The sequence below is a fragment of the Coturnix japonica genome, chromosome 5 (genome assembly GCF_001577835.2).
Source record: "Coturnix japonica isolate 7356 chromosome 5, Coturnix japonica 2.1, whole genome shotgun sequence".
NCBI lineage: Eukaryota > Metazoa > Chordata > Aves > Galliformes > Phasianidae > Coturnix > Coturnix japonica.
The window spans coordinates 33,703,224-33,716,833 of record NC_029520.1 but is presented as its reverse complement, the minus strand read 5'-3'; the positions used below and the strand labels follow the sequence as shown (position 1 = coordinate 33,716,833).

Below are 13,610 nucleotides of genomic sequence, written 5' to 3'. Positions count from 1 at the left end.
CTTGCTTATGATTTCAGGCTGTTTCCAGTTGCTACTCGCAGTCTCGCTTTCAAGGTACAATGTACAACTGTGGGATATTGTTACATAGGTCTTTTGTGCATCCTTTTCCAGGGCAGATATCATGCATGTCCCATGATGGAGGAAATGGCCAGTCTATTTCTGCATGTATGTGTTCACACACTGCCACATATCTCACAGTTTCTGAGTGTCCTTGTTAATACAGCTCAAAAATTGTGCAGTTAATACAGACAGAATTAATTTGTGTTCTAGGAAGTGCAAGCCGAGTAACACTGCAGAACTGCTCCCTGGGGAGGACTTTAAGTAAGCCAGCCTTGATTTTTACATTTGATTCTTCAGAGCTGAAGACAGTCAAGGCAGCTGTTTGTAGTGGATACTGCTCTCTATCATACTTTTTCTGTAAATGTTCTGTAGAGAAAGAGAAGGAAAAATAATCTTTAATTTAATTTATTTATTTTTAGGTAAGGAAAATGGGGGGAGGGGAATGAAAAACGTGGCGCTAAATCCAAGATTCCAGTTCAATCTTCTGCACAGGAAGGTCAGTTCACAGAACTGCTGTGTTTCTGTTGACATGAATATCCCAAGGAGCTGATCAGCTCTGCATCAGTTGACCCCTACAACAATATTTGGCTTACATCAGGGAAACAGATATTCTCCCAGAGAACACTTTGCATTTTCTGAAGGTGTGAAAATACTTTTTGTTCAATCAGCAGATACTATTGGAAAAGATGGATGGTGGTCCACAAAGTCACTCTCTCATCTCTAGGATTTATACAGAAGTGTGTCTCCTCCCAGGGTTTGTTTCTGGTGCTGGTTTATGTAGATTAACCATGAAGTCTTTGATTTCTTTATTCCTTCTGTGTGCATTACAGAAGTTTGTGTATGTTTTAAAAAATTCATTTTTCTGTTTGTGTGAGACTACAAAGTGGGCGCCACTGAAGTATACTTACTTACCTCTGTGTAGTCCCATCCCCTCTGATACTGTTTCTTCTACGCTGTATTACTGCTGTTACTTCAAAACAAAAGACGGTTGTTTAAAAAAAATTTGCAAAGAAAACTTTCAAAAAGGGTCTGTGACTGCATCAGAATTGGTACACTGATGGAAATAAACAACAGAAGCATTGCCACTCATGTTTCAGGAAATGTAGCATAAATAAAACACCTATCATTTGAAACGCATACAATATGGTTGTTCTTGATCTAAGTGAGAAGCATGAAATGCATTTATTTTTATGAAGAGTAAAACAGACTTTGCCAACAACACAGCAGGATGGGCATCCTGCTAGCACAAGTTCTGCAAGCCCACAGCTTTATTAGCAAAAATGAAGTGACTGAATACACCGGGGTGTGATTTACCTGCTTAAGAATTGTATTGTTGCACTGAAGAAAAAAGTAAGCCAAACCCGGGGGCTTCCTTACTCCGATTTCTGTTGCAGTCAGACAGTAGGTTATAGGTAGCTTTTCATTTCGTTACTTGTGCTTCTTTCTCCTTTAACCGGGATGTGATATGTGAGGGTTTACGGGTATGGGCAACGTATTTTTTTTCCATGTCAGGAATGTATCAAGTCGATACTTGTGTGCTGAATGATGCCTGAATAAATAAATAAATAAGAAACAGTGAATTATAAGGAAATGTAAAGAAAAATAAAAAGAGAAATGAAAAGAAATAAATTGAAACAGAGTAATAAAATAATAGACAACAAAGATAAATAAAGTAAAATAAAACAAAATCCAGCTGCTTCAAGTCACTGCTTCAGCGTTCTCGGGGCTTCAAGGAAGGCTACTTGCTCCATTCATGAGACCCCGGGCGACCTAGGCTCAAGCGGGAGCTCCGTACAGGTGGGAGTTGGGGCTGGAGGGCGGCCCCGCGGCTCAGGAAGGGCGAAGAAGGGGAGGCAGAGCCCGGCAGGGCTGCATGGTGCGACCCTCGGTGAGGGGCTGCCCCCGGCCGCTGCTGACAGCGTCCTGGGGTTTCCACCCGGCTGCGGGCACCTGTGCGGCTTCCACGCGATTCCTGTGTTCACTTTTATACGGGGGGAGTCCGGGTCGGAAACGGGTGGAACGGGAGTTTCCTGCCACCGGGAGGGACTGGTGGGCAGGAGGCAGAGCCGGGGAAATAGAAAGACGGACAGACAGCAAAGAACAGGGAAGGCATTCTGATGCAGCCTCGCAGCTCCTTCCCGAGGTTGAGACCTGCCCCGCACAGATGCTGCCGACAGGTTCCCGTCCACTGGAAATAATCAGACAAGACCCTACAAGTTGAACTGAAGAGCTGCCTCTTCCAGAGGAAAAGGAGCTCTTACGCAGGAGCGGATTGAAGAAGCGCTTCCCCATCCGCCCTTTAAAGTCAAAACGAACGCTCTCGCCTATTCCATCTCCCATCCAACGCGTGGGTCAATGCCCGAGCGCAGCGAGGCCGGGGGTCTTGGTTTGTGCGGAGTCCCTGCGCGGTGCCTGCCCTGGTCCCATACCACGGGCAAAAAAAAAGATGCGGCAGGTACAGCTTGATGAGAAACCGGGAAAACGGCACGACTCTAACGAGATTGCTCGGGGGCCGAGGTTACCGTTCTAACGGCTGGAATGGCAGAAGTCTTTCTATGTCCTCCATTCCCGCAGAGCCCTGCTCTCTCCTCCCCTCGGGGGCTGCGGAAGGACACGGTTCCCTCGCTCGGGATTCCCCGCGCATCCCTCACCGCGCTGAGCCCCGGCCAGACGGGAAGCACCGCACCGCCGCGCTCCGCCGCTCCGCACACGGGAGGCTTCCGGACGTCGGGGCTGGGGGGGGATTTCCAGGAGCAGCTGACAGCGCCTGGGGCGCGCTGATCCATTTGTGCAACGAGCTGAAACGCTCTCTTCTAAGAAGGCAACAGACCGCCTGCCTGAGTCTCACTTTCGGGAGCAGCGTCGAGAGCAGGAAGCCGCGGCCGGACAACAGGAGGCGCTGCGGCTTTGCACAAGCCCGGCCTCCGCGCACGGCACGGCGCGGCTCAGCACGGCGGTGTCAGCGCGACTCGGCGTGTGCCCCAATGCCGAGCTACGTGCCGCCCGTGGGGTCCGTGCCTGTTCCCCTCCCGGCACACGGCGAGCCCTGCGCGGGCTGCTCGCGTCCCTCCGGGCGTTGCTCCCGTGGGGCCATGCTGGGAAGCGGCAGCACCGCCCCGAGGTCACCGTGCGGCGAGCAGCGGGATGCCGGAGCCCTCCCTCATTTTGGGAGGCTTTGAACGGAGCCGGAGCACCGGAGCTGAGAGAGCCGGTACCGAAGGGTCTCCGTGTTCAGACTGTTTCCATTAGGGAAAGGGAGAGGGTGCATACATAAAGACAACAGTTTGAGCATCTGTTTGATTTTCCTCTGGATTTTGTTCCAATTTCCATTTGTGTAGTTTGGCCACTTGAGAGGATGAGTTTTACTCAATGCTTTTATCTTTTTAATTTTGTTTCCTTGAAGACACATTCTCATCCCTTTTTCTCGCTGGATGATTCCAGGTTTGCATCTGTTTCAGGGATTTGATTTAATTCTGTTCCCAAATTTAAAGAAAAAAAAAAGAAAAAAAAAAAAAAGAAAATAAAAAAGGCGACAGGGGAGAAAGAACAAAGAAAGGGAGAGCAGAAAAAGGAAACTCACTTAGAGGACAAATTAAAACACTGCCCTCGAGGAGGAGATAACCTGTAACTTTGAATTTCGGTCCTGCGTCTCTGTTTGATAAACTTCTTAAAAAGCGGTTTTGAGGTGGGGACGTCCTCACAGAGCCCTGGAGGACACATTGGTGTGTATCTCACCGGGTGATAAACATGCCAAGAAGAAATTCGGATCCAGGCATTGTATTTTGTGTCATATAGTACACCTAAGTTTGTCAAAAATCCCAACAACCTTTATTTCCCCTTCAAATTGCCATTCCACGAACAGCTACTTGAGTTTTGGGTTTTCTGCTTTGCTATGTTGGCGTGTGTGTGTGTGTGTGTTTTATTTTTGTTTCCGGGTTTGTTTACTTCCCCCCCTCCCCCCACTATCAGATGATAAAAGTCTCTGGGAAGGAAAAAGCACAAGGCGAGAAACCCAGGAACTGTCGGCGGTCTTCGCATAAGCTCGAAGAGCCGGGCAGGGACAGAATGAGAGCATGTTAGATCCACCTGTGAAGACTGAGGTTCCCTGCATCCATACTTTAAAGAGCTTCGTCCAGTGTCCATTTACCTTGTCTCTGTAGCCCCTTTTCGCCCTCCAGCCTTTGAGGATTCTCTTTCTTCCATGAGAAAAGCTGGGAAGAAGGCAATGGTGCCCGGCCCCAGAGAAGGCTCCCCAAGGCTCTCAAACAGCCTTCTGGCCTGGAGGCTTTCGCCAGGAAAGAAATAAAATTGTTCCAGTGACTCACCTGGTGTTTGTCAGGCAGAGGCTGACCTCGGTGGATCCGCATTCAAGTCTCTGTCCGCATTTATTGGGTGTCTAGAGTGTTACAGCTCACCACGGTGACTCATGATTCCTAAAAGTAAGACACCAAGAAAGAGGTATCATCATCATCACCATCACCGTCACAGTCCCGGGTGGAGGGCACCGCGGGGTTGAGGGCTTAGGGATCTGGATCGAGCGCCGGTACCTTGACGGGAGGAACAGGGGGAGCGTGCGAGGATTTCCCGGCCATTCTGTTAGAGGAGCATCTACTGGACTTCAGTAAATATGGCCCCTAATCTCGGGGTTTTAGGGCTGGATGGCCTTTAGCATTCTATTCAAACAGAGGGGGCTGCCCTTTCCTTATCTACCTCATTTCATTTCCAGTGAGCCCTCCTAAAGCTTGTCCTGTCCGTCTATGAGGGGGGGGGGGGGCTTCCTCCCTCCTCTCTCCCACCTCCGTCTCTCCTTCTTTCCCCGCAAGCTTAAACCAATTACGCCGCTTTGCAAATAAAGTGCCGCCCCGAGGGGAGCCGCAGGCGAGGGGAGCTGCCTCGCTGGCAGGTGCATCTCCGGCTTTGTAGGTGCGAACGCCTTTGTGCGGCGGACAAATGGGGAGAGGAGGAGGAGGGTACTTTGTGCGACGTAAGATCCACATCAGCTCAACTCCACTCACATCCCAGCCGGCACTTCCTCACTTTCTCGACTGTCTCGCCCCGCACCGCTCCCTGCCTCCTTTTTGACTTCATTATAGAGGAGATTTCGGCACTCCCGCCCCTCCTGGGAGCTGGCTTCCTGCTAGGTCGGCCTCTCGGGCTCTTTTCCTGCCACCCGTCGCTCGCTTGCAAGAGGGCTGGATGGTTACACCGGGCAGGTTGGTTCCATAATGTTAGGGACTGTGAAAATGGAAGGGCATGAGACCAGCGACTGGAACAGCTACTACGCCGACACGCAGGAGGTGAGCGAGCCTCGGGTCCGCTGTCCCTCCGAGAGGGAGAAGAGGGGGCTGGGGGAGGGCCGGGGTGCAGAGAGGGGCAGCGAGAGGGGGGATCAGCTTCGCGCTGCGTCTCCCGCCAGCGCCATCGTGTCTCTCCTCGGCCAAGCAACCCCGAGGAGCTCCGCACCGCCCGCAGGAGAACCGGAGGGGCCGGGGGAAGCGCTGAGCTCACCCCGAAGAACTCCTGGCTCGGAGCAGGGGACCGCCGCGTTGCCGTCCCGCTCCTCCCGGCATATGGCACGGGCACAGGGCGCGCCGGGCCGAGGGCTCCGCGCTCCCCACGCCCCCCCCTCCCATTCCTTGGGGCCCCACGCTGCTAGCTGCCGCCTGGGCCTCACCTGTTAGAGCCGAGAGAAAAGAAAGGAAGAAAAAAAAAAAAGAATAAATCGCCGTTTGTTCGGATTTTGCGAGACAGCCCGCCCGCGGTGGGCGCTGCTGTTCAGATGCCGGCGGGCGGCGCTGCAGAGAGAGGCCGGGGAACTCGGAGGGGGCCCGGCCCGGCCGCCAGCCGCCGACCCGCGGCAGCCGGCAGCCTCTTCCGGGCCCCCCCGTGCTCCGGCGTGGTGTGATGAGCGGCCCGAAGGCCGTTAGGAGAGGGCCGGGGAGCGCCGTGATCCAGGCCCCGGTATAGCTTGGCCTCTGCGGGGGTCCGCGGGGAAGGCAGCGGGGCACCACCGCGGAAGAAGCGGGAGCGGTGCCCTGGCAGGAGCCGTTTTAAGGAAGTGAGGGAGCCGCGAGGTGCACACCGGCATTGCATCAGCGCACCCGGACACGGCACAGTCCCCATTCCCGCAGGGCCGCGCAGCTCTGTGTCACCCCACGGCCACCCCATTGCCACACCACTGTCACCTCGCTGCCACCCCCTCAGCGGGGAGAGCTCAGAGCAAAGGGGGGCATCCCCGAGGGGCGTCAGTGCCGCGCTCGTTTTTCCTCTCCACGCTCGTTGTCCACGAACCTAAAGTTACACGACCTGCCCTTTTGCTGTTTTCTTAACCCCACTCTTTTCTCCTCCCGTGTTATTGAACTGGAATCGCTATTTGAGTGTGAGGTGGGAGCCCTCTCCGATAGTTTCTGAGATCCTCTAAATTCAAAGCGCATTGAGAAGCTCGCGGAATTTGTAGGGAATAATGGGGAATGTTATAGTGCACTTAACCCGCACCTAACAACCTTTCCTCGGCCTCGTTGCCTTTGTTCGAGGTGAACGGGTACGAGTTTCTCTGAGCCCTTCTCCCTCACGTGAAATCAGATGTGAACCCGAAACGCACATTTTGGGGCTCCAGGTTCTGCATTTGGTGAGAGCGGTGAGGAGGGATCGGGCTGCAATACCCCGATTGTTGGGGGCTACAGAGAATTCCGTGCAGTGGGAGCTGGGGCTCCGCGCGCATCGTAAAGGTTGGGATGGTGGGTTTGAACTTTAAGCCTGACTCGTTAGGAAATGCGAACAGGGGCAGCTTTCCACAGGTACGATGTGCAGACGGGAGCTGCTGATTTTTTTTCTAATATTTTAATTTTGATTTGTGACAAGACATTATCTGTAGGAACAGAAATATACATCAGCGAGGAGGGAGAGCTGCGTGCGGTTATTCCGGGAAAGTTTTCCCTAGCACACCGGCGTGCGCCCGTAGATCGCAGTAATCGGACGGATTCAAACACGGGGCTCGGAGCCCGCAGAGCCCCGAAGCACTCGGGGCGGCCGAGCCAGGGGCCCGCGGTGCTGAGGCTGGGCTCGGCGTCACCGAGCAGCCTCTACCCGTTCCCGTCATGAGGATTCGGGCTCTCGGCGATCGTCCTGGGCGGGTTCGGAGGCTCCGCGGTGCAGGGCTCCATGCTAACCCTCTCTCGTCTCGCTGCCCTAGGCCTATTCCTCGGTGCCCGTGAGCAACATGAACTCGGGGCTGGGCTCCATGAACACCATGAACACCTACATGAGTATGAACACCATGACGACCAGCGGCAACATGACCTCCGGCTCCTTCAACATGTCCTACGCCAACACGGGGCTGGGAGCCGGGCTGAGCCCCGGCGCGGTGGCCGCCATGCCGGCGGGCTCTGCGGGCGCAGTGAACGGGATGGCGGCCGGCGTGGCGGCCATGGGCGCGGCGCTGAGCCCCGGAGGGCTGGGCGCCATGTCGGGGCAGCCGGCCGCCATGAACGTGCTGGGTCCCTACGGCGGCATGAACCCCTGCGTCAGCCCCATGGCCTACTCGCAGTCCAACCTCGGCCGCACGCGGGACGCCAAGAGCTTCAAGCGGAGCTATCCGCACGCCAAGCCGCCCTACTCCTACATCGCGCTCATCACCATGGCCATCCAGCAGGCGCCCGAGAAGAAGCTGACCCTCAGCGAGATCTACCAGTTCATCATGGACCGCTTCCCCTTCTACCGGGAGAACAAGCAGGGCTGGCAGAACAGCATCCGCCACAACCTCTCCCTCAACGACTGCTTCGTCAAGGTGCCCCGCGACCCCGACAAGCCGGGCAAGGGCAGCTACTGGACGCTGGACCCCGACTCCGACAACATGTTCGAGAACGGCAGCTATCTCCGCCGACAGAAGCGCTTCAAGTGCGAGAAGCCGGCGGGGGGCAAAGCCCCGTCGGAGGGCCGAAAGGACCAGACGTCCGCCTCGGGCTCCGGCTCTCCCTTGCCCCGCGCCCACGGCAAAGCGGCGCCGCCCGACGCCACCGCCCCCCTGCCAGGCCCCAACCCGGCCGCCAGCCCCCAGCCCATGGACCACAGCGGCCCTAGCGCCGAACTGAAGCCCTCGGCCCCGGCCGCCGCCTCCTCGCTCGGCTCCGTGCCCGCCCTGGCCTCCGTCCCGCACCCCCCGCACTCCCTGGCCCACGAACCCCAGCTGCACCTCAAAGGGGACCCCCACTACTCCTTCAACCACCCGTTCTCCATCAACAACCTCATGTCCTCCTCAGAGCAGCAGCACAAGCTGGACTTCAAAGCCTACGAGCAGGCGCTGCAGTACTCCTCGTACGGGGCCGCCATCCCCGGCGGGCTGCCCTTGGGCGGCGGCTCCATGGCGGCCCGCGGCAGCATCGAGCCCTCGGCGCTGGAGCCCTCCTACTACCAGGGGGTGTACTCCAGACCCGTGCTCAACACCTCGTAGCTCGCTGCCTCGGGGCGCACGCCGTGCACAGGACTGTTACTTCCCGATGGCCGTGCGCTGTCCCCGTCCCGCACCCCCCTCTCCCCCCCGCGCTGTACATATCCCCCGCACCCCGCAGGGTGTCATTGAAAAGGAGAAAAATGGGTGAGCTTGTAAACTACTCGTTGTGCTTTCCGCCCCCCGCCCCGCTCTACTATAATCTCATGTAAGTTTACAGGTATGTGGCAATACTTTCCCAATACGGAGATGAAGAAGCGAGTAGAGGTTTAAGGCTTTTTTTTTTTTTTTTTTTTTTTTTTTAATTAAAAAGGCTTTGAAGGACAATACTGCTGTGAAGTAGCAACACACTAAGAGAATCTCTAAGCAACAAGAGGACTGTTTGCTCTCTCGGATCATCCTTTTGATACTTGCAAAACAAACCTCCGGCTTGGACAGCCGCACCCCGCACCCGGCCCAGCTGCAGCCCGGGGTCGGGACAGACTCCCCACAAACCCCCCTTTATTTTTTTCCAAGTGTTACCTGTCTTGGGATGTAATATAACGTTACAAGAGGTCACAGCCAGTTGGATTTTTTTCCTTCCCATCTGTTACTGAAGGTTCTCGTTCCTCAGGCATTCTCGCCTACGTGTGGATGACATGCTTATTTAATTTAAGGTCTCTTCGTCGCGTACCAGCGGAGCTATGGACTGAAAACAAGGTTATCCCCTTCCCGGGAGGCGCTGGCCCTCACACCAGCGCTAGGAACAGAGGAGAGCCCTTCCTCTCCCCTTTCCCACCTCGTTTAATACATTACACACCCATCATTTTTGTGGCCGTTTAATTATCGCCATCATTAGCTTGTTTCATCCAGTGTTAATGCACTTTCCACAGTTTTACACGGTGTTAGCATAGCCAGACGGGTTTTATTATTATTCCTGTTCGCTGTCTCAATGTTCTTAATTTATTGCATGGTTTATATTTTTTTTTTCTTTCTTTACAGCTGGAAATTGCTTTAAATGACAGTAAAAAAGAATTACACGTGAATTTAAGATTTTTTTTTGTTAATTTTATAAATGTGATTGTAATTGAAAAAAAATATTTTGATTTAAAACGATAACTGAGAATTTAACGCGTGAAGTATGGTTTTTTGATCATTTGCAGTTAAGGACTTTAAATAAATCAAATGTTAACAATGAACGACTGCCACTGTTTCCTTCCGAAATTTCTGCGGTGATCGCCGGAGCGCGCAGCCACACGCGGTGCGGGCGGATGCGGCCGTGGCACCGTCCGTGCGGGGATCGGTGCGGACCCCCGGAGCTCGAGGCTTTGCGTGGCGCGGAGCTTGCGCTGGTGCGTGTGGACTTTCGAGCTCCTTTTGCAGAACTCGCACACGCACTGGGCAGGGGATGTGCGCTCCTGGGGTGGTGTCACATATATATATGTGTGTATCTATCTATCTATCTATCTATCTATCTATCTATATATATATACATATACACACGGGATTTTTTTTGTAGTTGTTGTTAACATTCCCGTGGCGGAAAGAAGGCACGGGGACCTCTCGTTGTGTCGGCTCGGGCTGACCGCGGGGATCCCAACAGCAGCGCCGATCCCCCACGAGAGGCACCGTCGCAGATCTCCCTGCGCTCAGCCCCGTCGGGCCAGACGGCCCGATGAAAGCTCTATGTCATTGTTCTAATTATCGCATAATTGCTTCCTGATGGGTTAGGGACAGCGGCGACAAACTACATTTAGATGGTGATGTATGAGAGATAGGGGGGGAGAGGAAAAAAAAAAAAAAAAAAAAAAAAACCGAACGAGCAAGCTTCCCAAAAGTCTCCCAAGCCAACCCAATTACTTTAGTGCTGTTACAAAAAAAAAAAAAAAAAAAAAAAAAAAAAAAAGAGAGAGAGAGAGAAAAAAAAGCTGTTTTAAAGCCCTGTTGATTTGCTACGGGCGGGCATACGAAGCGGGGGCCCCGGCTCAGCCCTCCGTCCGGCGCGTCCCCGCAGCCCCGGCTGCGCGGCCCCGGATCCGGACAGGTGGATGCTGTTCAAAGTGCCAGTTGTGCTGCCAGGAGCTGCTCGGTGAGACACCGCGGCAGGATGGAGCCCGCCCTCGGCAGGACCTCGCTTGTCTCCCACAGACCGCTTTACAGAGAATATGCCGCTTCGAAGCGGACACATTGATTTAATGCCTTGGGCTTGTGCACAGAAAATATCAATCGACCGACAGCGATAAGGCAGAGGGTTTCGCATATCAGCTGAGGAGCACAGACCGTGTGTAATGGAACTATTCGGGGCGTGGGTAGTAAAAGGGCTTAAGCGGAGCGTCGCGGCTCCCAGCCTTTCAGAGATAAGGAGCAGAGCCCGTCACGGAGACTGCGTGTGCCCCACCGCCACCGAGAGCTTGTTCTTTCCTTTCCTCGCTGCAGGCGAATGGTGGGCAGTGACCCGCTGACACCGCAGGCATATGGCTCCGGGCAAAAATCAGGGTTCTTGCCCCAGCGGGCTCAGATCTCTGAGTGCAGTGTAATGCTCGGGATCCAACAGAGGGAAGAGGAGTCCCGTTCTTTCTGCCCCACTTTAAGCCCACGCTCAAAAAGCACCCGGCAACAGTATGAAAACAAGCTGAAAATAGTCTCGATAAGAAACAGGGTGAATCCCAAATGGCCCCCACCCCATCAGCGTGCGAGCATCTCCCTTCGGCCGGACCGGTTCGCTGATGGAGGGAGGCGGAGGGTGGTGCGGTGATGTGCCCGTGCCAGGGGTGGGCTCTGCCACGAGCATAGCAAAGCGGGACCCGCCGGGCTGCAACCTCCTCGGCCAACGCCGTCCAGAGGGGCTCTCCGCCTTTTGCTTCACGGCGATTACCTCTGCCACGTGCGAGGCAGAAAGACTGGATCACGGAGTGCAGCAGAGCGAGAAACGATGCGGGGCGGTGGGGACCGCTGCACACCCACACAGAGCGCGGGCACTGATAGCCGTACACAGAGCGGGGGTCGGCAGCGATCCCCGTTGCTCCGTGAGGCTCCTCTCTCCCCCCGGGCAGTGCGAGGCTCCCGCGGCGTTGTCCGGGTCCCTCCGACCCGACACCACCCCACGGGGCTCGGTAGGATAAAAGCTCTTCCATCACCCAAATCGGGGGTGGGAATAAAGACACGTGAACGTCTCGGGCCGGTGTCGGGGTCCGGAGGGACGATACTGGCACCTACATTGGCGCACAGACGCGGGTGTGTATTTATTGGAAGGAATTAATTTAAATTTTTCGGGATTGGAATATGTGGAAAAATATTTCCCTGTCAGGTTTCCCTTTGAAACTGAGTCGCGTCGATAAAAACGACTAGTGAAGGGATGGAGCAAGAAAACACTTCAGCGTTTGGCATGGTTTCAGTTATTGGTTTGAATGGTGGAGTTGATGCTGAAGACTTGGATGGCTAAACCAGAAATAAAGGCACCCTCTCACTGCAGCTCCAACTCTCCTTTAAGAAGTAATTGAATTTCTTCTAATTTTATAGCGATACTGTAACTAAGACGCTTGGTTGCGGTAGTAGCGCACCCAGTATTATTAATTCTCCTCTGGGAAAAAGCGGGACGCGGGCACATAGGTGTGCCTGTACGTGTTTGGTCACTCTGAAAAAGAGAAAAACGGTTTTAAACAGACACTTAGTGAATTGACGTTTCTCGTGTGCATTCGGAGTGAGCATCTTAATTCATAGAGAAGTTAATTATCCTCATAAAACATGGGATGAAAAGTTCTCTCGGGAGGCGCATAGGTGCGTATATTGAATGCATTAACATATAGATAATTAATATGTATTTGTTTCCAGGGGGACAAGTGGAAAGATACACAGCACACAATGACCGGGAGAAAATCACGGCACAAAAGGGCGCGGAGCGGCCGCGGGGAGGAATGTGGGCGCCGCACTCCCACGCTGCGGTGCTGGGTTCGGAAATGCGGGATAACGGCTAACAGCTGAAATCAAAACGCAATTAATTTGATTTTTTTCTTCTTTTTCAATGCCGAGGGCGGCACTGTGAAAAGGAGTCATTTTTTATCTTAATGCAAACCCATCCACCAGCAAATGCAGAGTAAAAGCTCATTAAAAGAAAAAAAAAGGGAATGTTCTTTTTCTGCTTTTGCGGATCTTTACTGGGGGAGAAACAAATGAGGGAAGAGTGGAAAATGGGAGGCGATAAGAAGAAAACCTGCCTTTGTTCTCCCTGGTTATTTTCTGCTAATTATTCTGCCCATTGTGACAAAGTCGCAGTTAAGGGCAGATTAGTGTACATAACGCCTCGTTTCGCCCCGCACAGCTCAACGCCCGGCCCGAGCCGCGCCGTCGTGTTTGTGTTCCTCCCGTTCACCTCCAACAGAAACTCTCTGAGATTTCAGATCTTTGAACTTTGGACGGATCAAACTGCCAGCGCTCACCTTTGTCTCCGGGCAGTAGGATTTAAAACACATGTAGCCTCATGACGGGATCCACTGGTCTCCGCGAGAGGCAATAAATGTTCTGTTCCTCCCCCCCCCCCCCCCCGCCCAGAATTCCCGCATGAACACTGAATTCCCGCATGGCGTCTCCTCTATGAGAGCGCTGCTCGAACGGGCTCTGCCCAGGAGGGTTCTGTTGGGGGTAAACCCCTCGCTGCCTTTTATCCTTATTTTGCCACGACTGATCTACTATCTGTGCTTTAATTTAACCGTCAAAGCTCTTACACCTGCTCCTTATTCCAAGGGGGACCTACCAGAGAACGGATTTTTTATTATTATTAATGGTGATGATGACTATTGCATTCAGGTCCGAGTCCGAGCCTCGCCGTGCTCCCACCGCCTGGCCGAATTCCGGAGTCCCAAAGCAGCACGAGGTCGGACCTCGTGCGGGGCAGCCGGTGCCGAACGGATGCACTTTCCCACACGCAGCATGACCAGGGCCGAGGCTTTGCTCCGTGTGGACCAGAAAGGGCTGCGGAGGGGCAGCACCTACAGGCTGACCGTGCTTATGGTGTCTCAGCGAAATCAGCTTCGTTTGAACGTCTCACGGCAATGAAAGGGTGCAGGGTGGCCCTCGAGAAAGGACGCTCCCTTCTCCGGCACCCGGAGGGTCGCGGAGCTCCCATGCC

General features: G+C 54.0%; 1 protein-coding gene and 1 long non-coding RNA gene across 2 annotated transcripts; one reads left to right on the top strand and one right to left on the bottom strand.

Annotated features, from left to right (window-relative positions):
- Window positions 1–449: 449 nt before the first annotated feature.
- On the bottom strand, window positions 450–4,942 carry LOC107315067. Its single transcript, XR_001555780.2, has 3 exons — window positions 4,608–4,942; window positions 4,386–4,493; window positions 450–1,609 (listed from the first exon to the last, which is right to left on the bottom strand). It is a non-coding gene; the product is annotated as an uncharacterized LOC107315067 (long non-coding RNA).
- Window positions 4,943–5,055: 113 nt separating this feature from the next.
- FOXA1 (forkhead box A1) lies at window positions 5,056–9,684 on the top strand. Its single transcript, XM_015865038.2, has 2 exons — window positions 5,056–5,357; window positions 7,253–9,684. The coding sequence occupies exons 1-2, from the start codon at window positions 5,286–5,288 to the stop codon at window positions 8,507–8,509; spliced, it is 1,329 nt and encodes a 442-aa protein (XP_015720524.1). The 5' UTR covers window positions 5,056–5,285; the 3' UTR covers window positions 8,510–9,684.
- The last annotated feature ends 3,926 nt before the right edge of the window (window positions 9,685–13,610 follow it).